The sequence below is a fragment of the Sebastes fasciatus genome, chromosome 1 (genome assembly GCF_043250625.1).
Source record: "Sebastes fasciatus isolate fSebFas1 chromosome 1, fSebFas1.pri, whole genome shotgun sequence".
NCBI lineage: Eukaryota > Metazoa > Chordata > Actinopteri > Perciformes > Sebastidae > Sebastes > Sebastes fasciatus.
This window is the reverse complement of record NC_133795.1, coordinates 23,933,466-23,943,348: the sequence shown is the minus strand read 5'-3', so window position 1 is coordinate 23,943,348 and position 9,883 is coordinate 23,933,466. Positions and strand designations below refer to the sequence as shown.

The window sequence follows — 9,883 nt, the reverse complement described above, 5'->3', positions numbered from 1 at the left end:
TTGTCTATGTAAAGATATAGAGGAGTAATGTCTACCTGAGCAGAGAATGAAGTCACTCTCCTTCTGTTTGTGTTGTTATCAGAGCTTCTCCATGCTTTGTTGACATGGGCAGGCCGGCCGGCCGGTTGCGCGTGCTTTTAGTGCATGTTCATGCATGTGAGCGTGCCCCACTGCTAGCTCACGGCCGCCGCTCTGCACTGCTGTCATACAGCAGTTACAGCTGATAACGCCGTCCCGACTGACAGCGTCGTCATGGAGGCGTAGCTCCCACCATCCGGTTCCCCCTCAGGTTAACACTTTTATCTCTGTCAGCACTTTCGCCGTTGTTTGCACTGTTAGCACCGTTAGCTGTGAGTTGCTGGCTCAACGTCACCATATTGAGAGGCAATAGAAATGCTCCAAATCCTGTATTTAGCACCTTTAAGTGTCTGTGAAAAAGGACTCTACAGAGAAACAAAACGTTTTTCTTACCTTTCACTTGATTCGGTCTGTTTGTTATTGCAAACACGCTGAATACAGTTGAAGGTCTCGACTCAAATCAATCAGTCTAATCAAACATTTTATAACAATAATACAGACAGGCTTTATACTGACTGTGTGTGTACTGTTGGTGATGGAGGTTCTGAATACAGCAGGTGTTACACCAGTAATACAATATTTCCTGTAATGGAAACCAAACAAAAACCAGTTCGTGACCAGAACAGTTTGTGAAACATTTTTATTTATTCTCCAGCGTAACTGAGGTCTGAGTGACACATTCACAAGAAGGCATCCTATTGGCTGGCTGCAGGTCTTTTGGGTCGTGATCGGTCAGTCAAAGGAAACACTAGACGTGCGTGTTGGGAACTATTTAAGCCCAGTTATCTCAATATTACAACTTCATTATATTCTTATTATGATTCAACACACGGTGCTTATATTAGATCCTTTATCCTGAGATTTAATTATACTGAAATGTCACAAATAGTTTTCTCATGATCCCAAATGTTATTTTGGGATGATGGTTGATCCAGAGCCACTTCTGTCACGTAGTCAGTCCTCAAGAACGAGAGGTGTCCCAGAATAAACCAGCTTGCATGTGATTATTATTGCAGTGATGAACACGGTTTGACTTCCAGGAAAATAAGATGTCATATCCCAAGAAAACTATTCATCATTTTATATCTCGAGTAAATATTTTTTCTGGATGACCGTTTTTATGATCACCACAAAAAGAATTCAGAGGAAATAATAGAATGAAGTTTTGATCGTGAGATAACAGGCCTTAATTATTTTTAGCGATCATGGCGCCCTATCGGCTTCCATTAAACTAAGATCATTAAAAAGCTTGTTTAATTTCTCTGGATTCTTCTGTTATTCACAAAGATGTCTGGTGACTTTCCAACACTGACCGATCCTTCTCTTATAATTCTAGGGAGCAACCAGGGAGTGTAAACACTGAGAGAAAGTAGCTGTGTCTCATTTCATGCTCCAGCTCCTTCAAAGTTCACTTTAAAGCCAATGGTGTGTTCGGTCTTCATTAACTTCTTAAATCAGAAATCACCAGGTGTTGAAGTGGATCAGTCAAATCGCCAATAATGAGTCCGTAGTGTAACTCTGTCTTCATGGGCAACTGGGGAAATCTCCGCTTTACGACTTGACGAATAGCACCCGAACACACCATTTGTCCTTGTTTGTGTCAGGTACTGGTGGAAGTGGAAGTGGAACCGATGAACGTATATTGCCAAGAAGTGAAAGTCATTTGTTCGTTCCATTGCAACATCAGCGCCCAGCAGCAAAGCTACGCTTCCGCCATTTTGGACTGAAAAGGACTACCGGACGCCAGTAAAACGTCCGCCTAAAAAGTGCCGTACAAAAGTAAAACAAAATTATTTCTATATTATTGTCATATTCTACAGAAGTGGCCTGTGTTGAATAAAATATGATATATATATAATAAGCGTTTACAGTCCAAAATGGCGACCAGAGTTTCTTCTCTTTGCTTTCATACTCTTTGGTGGAAGTGGTGACTCTGTTATGAATCCAGCGGAGCTTGAATTGAGGCGCAGTGAGAGGAAGGCACCTGAGGGTTGGGTCAAGTAATCCAGGATCACACTGTCTTTGTAGTGTGTGTGTGTGTGTGTGCTGTTGTATGTCTATCTTTGCGAGGACCAATTTGAGTTTTGGGCTGTTTGTGAGGACTTGTTATCATCTTGTCAGCTATTTTTTTAATTAGTCTTAGTCCTGTGTCAAATGTCCTTGTTAGTCTTTCTCATAATAAGTCAACCTCACCTGTTATTTTTAGTCGTATCTTAGCCAAATTCCTTATTTTAGTACAGTTTTAGTTAATGAAAACTGTTGACTTTTTAGTCATCACATTGTATGGAACATTTCAGTCAATCTAGTCGAGCCAAAATATCACCTTGTTTCTTTCTCCCAAGCCCTGTTTCTGTCATTGTCAACTTTGCTGCATTGAAAAAATAAATTTTTAACGAAAATAAAGAGATTTTGGTAAAGTTTTTATTTTTTAAAGTGAATTTTAGTCTGGTCTTATTTCGTCAACAATATTGCATGGTGATAAAGTCACAGTTAGTGTTTAGTGATGTCGGTGCCGTCTCGTCATCGTTTCGTCTTCGTCATGGAAAAAAGGTAGTTGACGAACATATTTGGTCATAGTTTTCGTTAACGAAATTAACACTGGTTGTCTGAAAGCTGTTTGAGGGTTCAGACTTGGTTTTAAAGTCAAAGTTAGAACGGGGTTTAGTCTCCGGGTTGGGGTTAATTAGTTACGGTTAGGTGCTAAAGGGATGCAATATGTCAATGTGGGTCCTCACAAGTATAGAAGTACAAAATGTGTGTTAGTGTTTTTTTTCTGTCCAGGTTGGCACCACCTGGTCATCGTCCTCTTGTTTATTCTGTAGTGTTTTGTGCGAGCTGTGATGCGTCTTGTGCGTATTGTGATGTGGCGTGCGGGGGTTGGTCAGCCACGGGTGCATCAGCAGCTCCGATGCAGTCAGTCTCTCTGCGGGCGACTTCCTCAGCATGCAGCCAATCAGACACTTGGCTTGCGGCGACAGCCAATCAGGCAGGCTGAAGGCCCCGCGGCGGATCTTGGCGAACAGCACGGCGGGCTGCGTGTCCTGAAATGGGTATCGTCCAATCATCATGGTGTAGAGAGACACGCCCAGGCTCCAAATGTCTGCGGCGCGGCCCGAGTAAGACCTGTTCCCATTGGTCAGCAGCTCGGGGCTGACGTAGGCGGGGCAGCCGTGTCTGTCCGTCAGAGAGTCGTCGTCATGGTTACCGTGCAGGAGGATGCAGTCGTCGAGGCCGAGCAGAGCGAGACGCGTCCTGCAGAAAGAAAACCACACTTTTAATCTCTTTTAATGACCAGTAGTATCTGTAGTACTGGTGATAAAAGTAGTAGTAGTAGTAAGAGTAATAGTGTTAGAGGTATTACAGGTAGTATTTCTTAAAGGTTTCATCTGTTCCACTGATACTACTAATTATATTCCTGCTACCACTAATACTGCTGATACTAGTGTTGTAAGCAGTATTATTAGCAGTGTCAGTAGTATCCATAGTCATTTAAGCAGTATTACTAGAAGTGTTAATAGTATTGGTAGTATTTTTAGCAGTATTAGTATCCGTAAGTGTCACTTGCACTTTTAGCAATATCAGAATTATTATTGGCAGTATTATTAGTATTTATATTAGCATCAGTATTTACAGTAACATTATTAGTAGTATCAGTCTCACCTGTGTGTGTTGATGTAGTATGCAGTATTAGTAGTAGTATCAGAGTACTTTTAAGTCTCACCTGTATTTGTCAGTGAAGACGAACCTGCGGAGCTTCAGGTCTCTCAGGATGACTCCGTGGAGATGGCAGTGCACCACGGCGTTCAGCATCTGAGCGAACAGATGCCCCGCCTCCTCCTCGCTGAGACGCTTCTTGCTTCGCACGTACGCGTGCATGTCGCCGTGGTGACCGGGCAGGAAGACGTACACGCTGTCCTGGCCAATCACCACGTCCAGCAGACTGCATATGTTGTCATGGGGACTGATGCGGCTGTAGGACGCCAACCGCTCTTGGTAACCACGTAGGGGAAGGACCTGTAACCATGGCAACAGGGTTAGGGTTACATGTCAACAGTTGCTACTGTTAAACACTGCATTGTTCGTGTGTTTATGCAGTATCACAGTATTCTCAGACATATTTTGTAGTATTTACAGAAGTATTAGTTGTATTGTTGGCAGTATATGAAGTATTTATTGAAGTATTAGCTGTATTGTTGCAGTGTAAACAGTATCAGAAGTATTTTTGCAGTATCAGTAACATTGGTAACTCTACCTGGCAGGTGTATTGCTGCTTTGTGTTTGCGTGCACGGCCCTGTAAGTCTTCTCCCCCTCACAGCGTTCAAACAGGAAGTATGATCCGACTCTGGTTGGGGATTGGCGCTGGTCGGATTTGGGGGCGGAGCTTCTGGGCCTGAGGCAGTGTGATAGGCCGGTGGCGGGAGGGTTCGGATCCAGACGTGCTACTTTACATTTCAGTAAATTGTCCTGCGGCTCGTCCAATAGCCTCTTCAGACACAGCTGAGACCTGGCTGCTGTCATGCCCATGCTCATCTGTGATTGGAGGAGACAAGTGACATCATCAGGTTAATTACAACTTATAGGTTTATTGTTACTGTGAAACAGCTGCAGGAGGCGTATAAAACAAGACGTTATGTCGGACTGGATCAAAGATGCTGAATATTCTCCCCGTTGAGGCAAAGCTATGTTGAGACGTCTTTATTTACACACAGAGCATTTTGGAGTCGTGTTTGTGTCCAATATTTACGCTTTTCCCCCAGGAAACAACACTATGAGAGCGGTGAGAGTGAACCAAAAGTAGCAGCTGGACAGCTAAACAATGAGCTGTAACTCACTATAAAGCTTCGTAAAGTTCAGGTTCACCACTACTAGCAACATTTTTCACATCACCATTTGATACCTTGTTATAATAACAAAATATTGATAATAGCCGCGTTAAGTCTGCAGATTTCAGTTTGCCTGTTTGGTTTAGCTCAGGTGTATTTCAGGTTAAGATCTATATATGTATAATTGACTCTTTTACTACGTTTCAAGCATAGAAGGCATCCTAACTTCATGTATGCAGATTGTTTATTGTGGACAGTTTAAAGTTCATTCTCTTTGGCAGCACCTGAGGTGGTAAGCGTAACAGCAGGTGTGTTTTTCACTTCCCAGAAAGCGCTGCTTGTGGTTTTCCCCGGGAATGTCACCATAGAAACCAAGTTAGTAATAATGCAAAGGCAAGGGGCCAATCACCATTGTGCTCAGCAAAATTCCTCAAGATTATTACTGTAAGTGTGAGAACTTTAATTAGAACTTGTTGTGTTTTAGTTTATGTTGGAGACTCCCTGGATAAAGTCCTGGTAGAACCAGTTTCATGTCGGCACTGCAGCGCTCTCTGCTGGTCCTGTCACAGCTGAGCCCCCTCCCACTGAACCCTCCTCAGTTATACGTCCACATACAGTAAGAAGAGTTGAATCACGTCTCGCTGTGTTCTCTGTCTCTGCTGCTCACATGTTACACTGCTAACATGTCTATAGGCTTCATGATGCAACTTCCTGTAAGCTGACAGACGCTTCAGCTTTCAGATCATTGCATCAGAGCACAACAGTTTACAGTTTAAACAGGCTTTAAATACAGTAAACAGCTACCACACACACACACACACACACACACACACACACACACACACACACATACACACACACACATACACACACACACACACACACACACACACACACATACACACACACACACACACACACACACACACACACACACACACACACACAGTGGTGTTTTTCTATAAAGTTTTTCAGAGCCTGCGGTTGCCCTGGTGACGCTGTGTGGCAATCTGCTGTTGGCCAACACTGCTTTCACTCTGGTGAAACACCCTGAGTCACAGCGTCACCACGGCAACGTCATCTCCTGACACACACACACACCCACAGAGAGTGAATCTGTGCTGTTTGATGTCTCATCTCGTCAGCTGCAGTTTCACAATCTGAGATCAGACTCTTAATAATAAACAAAACCTCAGTAGATTCTACTGAACTCTACTGGATCTGTGAGCATTTACTTAATTTGTCTTTCATAAAATAACAAAGCGTGTTCGTCAGCTTTACTCTCCATATTTGGAGAAATCAGCATCCGCTGCAGCACTTGCTATTAGAAGACAACTTTGTGATTTTAACAAAGTTAAACAGCAATAACTCTGCGCCCATACAAAAAGACTACAGCTCCCATGAACATTTAGCAGCACCGGTGCCTGAGCCTTCCACATAGTTAACCAACTCTCACTGCTGAAGTCGTTTTTTGTTACTGTTCACCTTTAATCTCTGCTGTCTGCTTTATAAACATGTATTCACTCCTCTCTGTCCGGCTCACCGCAACATTTTCATTTGCCCTCGGACTCGCAGATCTGTGATGTTAAGGTCGCAAAGGTCTAGGGCTGATGGGAAATGTGTTCTTTAAAGGTAGCTAAAAAATAAATATTTAATAAACAAAGATATATATATATATATATTGAACCACACGACATTGAGTAAGGTTATGATCCAAGGTTAGATTTTTAGTTAATTACTTATTACAAATGTCAATGGGATTTTGAATGAGGTTTTCTTACTTCTGAAATACAACCTGGTAGTTCAGGTTTCACTTTCGCTTATTTTTTTTAATGTATTGAACTCTACTGGTCTCTATTTATTTTTGTATCTGACTTAGACGGAGTCATTTAACCCAGCCTTACTGAAAAGTTCCACTCTTGTCTTTATCTGAACATTCACAGTTTGACGTCTTCTCTCTACGGAAAGAGGATTAGGGCCACATGTGAAAGATGTATTTGAGTTCAGAGTTTAAAGTCAGGATTATATGTGGCTCTAATCCTCTTCCGTATCTCTCCGTCCTGCAGGTCGACGTTACAATTGAGACTAACAAGAATCAACTTTTGTTGGGTTTTTTTCTGCTTTAGGAGGAAATCTACTCTCTGACATCTTTACTAACTCATCTTAAAACTCGACTGCAATTAACAATTATTAAGAGTATCGATTCATCTGCTGACTATTTTCTCCTTTTAATCAATGAATCTATTGATCTATACAGTGTTAGTGTCTCCCAGAGTCCAAGGTGATGTCTCCAAATGTCCTTTTTTTCTCAGATCCCAAAATATTCATTTACAATGTTGTGAAATTTTAAAAGTACAAATCCTCGCTTTTCAGAAACTAGAATCTGTATTTTTAAAGATATAACTTAATTTACTAATCGATCATCAAAGTTGTTGTTAGTTCATTTTACTGTGGATTGACGCATTGATTATCGACTGTTTCAGCACTAAAATTCAATTTCATACAAGAGTTTTTCACCTTATTTACTTATTTTACACTATAATATTTCGTAGTTCACTATATCTTTCCTGCTACTGTTTGTCTTGACTACTGATAGGACCTTCTTTTTTATATTTGCTCCTATTACTGAGTCTAATTCACGTTTTGTTTGTATAATATTTGTGTTCACAGTGCACACTCGGGCTGCAGTAAGTACATGTTTACTCAAGCTTTTCAATCGTCTTTATCAGTGGATGGAGTTCGCTCAGGTGTCGATGAGTCAGTCGACATAAAAGCATCAAAGTTTATTCTTGATCTTGGAAACGGTGCTTGGACCAAACATTCCCAACTCAAGGGCTCACTTGCTAGCTTTTTCTAGAACCTTCAACTGAATCACACATTGGGCCAACAGATCAAAATATCCAAAAAGTTAAAAGATACTGAGCTCAGGTGTCAACAGACCCGTCGCCATGACAACTGAGCACACTCATCCGCTGATGATGATGACTGTCAGAGTTTCATCAGTAGAGTCCAGTAGACTCTTCTGGACTGTCTGCTGCTCTCAGTGGTGTAAAATGAGCATAAAATATATTTAATCAAGTATTGTATTTGAGTGCAATTTTCAGGTATTTGTACTTTACTAGAGTACTTGCATTTTTTGCTAATTTGTACCACATTTCAGAGGGAAATATTGTAAAATTTAACCTTTAACTGATAGCTAGATGCAGATAAAGGTATGACAAACAAAACCTATGAGATATGATCATTTCTATAAAATGAAACTACCAACAAAACTATATTAAATTGATCAAATGGGCTCCACCTCGACCAGGTACAACATAATGATGCTGTTTATGTTTAATGCATCAGTAGAAGTAATACATGAATATTAAAGGTCCCATATCATGCTCATTTTCAGGTTCATACTTGTATTTTGTGTTTCTACTAGAACATGTTTACATGCTGTAATGTTAAAAAAAACAACTTTATTTTCCTCATATTGTCTGCCTGAATATACCTGCATTAACCCTCTGCCTGAAACGCTCCGTTTTAGTGCCTTTCAATGGAATTGCAGCGGCATTGCGTTGCGAGGCAACGATGTGGGTCCACGTTTACTTCCTGTCAGCCGATGTTATTAACATACACTGCAACAGGAAATAAACTGGGACACATTTAGAATGTTTACATTTAAAACCATGTAATGATCTAAAAAATTTATATTTGTGACATCACAAAAGGACAGGAACGCACAATTTCTGAATATGGGCTGTGTGTATCTCTCCGTATATTGAGCGTTTTGATACTTTCACAGTATTTTTATAGCATTTAAACCTGCTTTATAATATAAAAAAAACATGAAAATCTAACTTTTTACAATATGGGATCTTTAATATAACACACTGAAAGAGGTAAGTCTCATAATGAGTACTTTAATTATACTTTTTGCTGATAATACCTGTGTATTTTATACTTGAATGAACGACCTTTATTTATAATTGAATATTTGTATGTAATATGTTACTGCTACTTTCACTAAAGTAAATGATCTTCCACCACTTCTCTCAGGTTCTTACCTTTAGTCTTCAGACAGACAGGAAACCAGTAGACTCAGTAGAAACCAGTAGACTCAGATGGTCGGTCTGTCTGTGGAGTAGCTACAAGTTGCTGAAGGCATAAAAAGCACAAGGTTTTGTCCTCCTACTGGGACCAGCGGCTCTGGTAGTATAGGAGATAGCAGTCCTACTGGGAGACCTGGGTCTGTCCTCTGATGACGTCTTTGTCTCGGTGTGTTATTATTGTCTCGGTTGCGCAAAGTGTCGTCAGGCAGTCAGCTGTTTGTTGGTTGGTTGAGTTGAGTTTCTTTTTCACTTCTTCAGTCTGAGCAGATGAAAAACTCTGACGATGAAAATAAAGAAGTAAACAAATAAAAACTGTTACAAAAAAAAAATTAAACTATTTTGTTTATAACGTATCCATAGCTGAAGCAAACAAAGCCGAGTCAAACCGAGTCAAACCGAGTCAAAGCCGAGTCATACCGAGTCCTTTCGTCCGTCTAAAGAGTTTAAATGAAATGGCCATGTGTCGCTGTGTGTCTTATATATCCAGTGAGATCCTCCAGGACTCTGATCTGCTCTGACCCGGTTCTTCTAGCAGGACTACAGGAGGAATAGAAGAGGACTGCAGGTCTGACGGTCTGGATCTGGGTCTGTTTGGTTCACAGGTCTGGTTACGTTGTCTCCTCCAGCGGTGGGCGGAGCGTCCAGCGGTGGGCGGGGCTTAGATGTTGCAATCCTGATCCGATCAGTCGTCAGACAACAGACACGAGACTGTACAGAGAAACAGTCTGTTTCATTACGTCTCTTTATATGAAACACAACCAGAGGAAGTACTCACATACTTTAATATCACAGTGTAGAAGAAATACTATGTTACAAGTAAAAGTTCTGCATTCAAAATGTTACAAAAGTATTATCATCAATACTGAAAGTAAAAGTAGGCCTAG

At 41.0% G+C, this 9,883-nt stretch overlaps 1 protein-coding gene across 1 annotated transcript; it reads right to left on the bottom strand.

The window, feature by feature from the left end:
* Window positions 1-703: 703 nt before the first annotated feature.
* Window positions 704-9,615, bottom strand: trib3 (tribbles pseudokinase 3). The gene is made up of 4 exons (XM_074638987.1): window positions 8,955-9,615; window positions 4,331-4,609; window positions 3,800-4,092; window positions 704-3,330 (listed from the first exon to the last, which is right to left on the bottom strand). The coding sequence occupies exons 2-4, from the start codon at window positions 4,607-4,609 to the stop codon at window positions 2,838-2,840; spliced, it is 1,065 nt and encodes a 354-aa protein (XP_074495088.1). The 5' UTR covers window positions 8,955-9,615; the 3' UTR covers window positions 704-2,837.
* Window positions 9,616-9,883: the final 268 nt, after the last annotated feature.

Excerpts from the sequence above, each read along its gene's own strand:
- trib3 (XM_074638987.1), bottom strand. The coding sequence starts at position 4,609 with ATGAGCATGGGCATGACAGCAGCCAGGTCTCAGCTGTGTCTGAAGAGG. Across the intron at positions 4,093-4,330 it reads AGCAGCAATACACCTGCCAG|GTCCTTCCCCTACGTGGTTA; the intron begins GTAGAGTTACCA and ends CCATGGTTACAG. Across the intron at positions 3,331-3,799 it reads GTCTTCACTGACAAATACAG|GACGCGTCTCGCTCTGCTCG; the intron begins GTGAGACTTAAA and ends TTCTTTCTGCAG.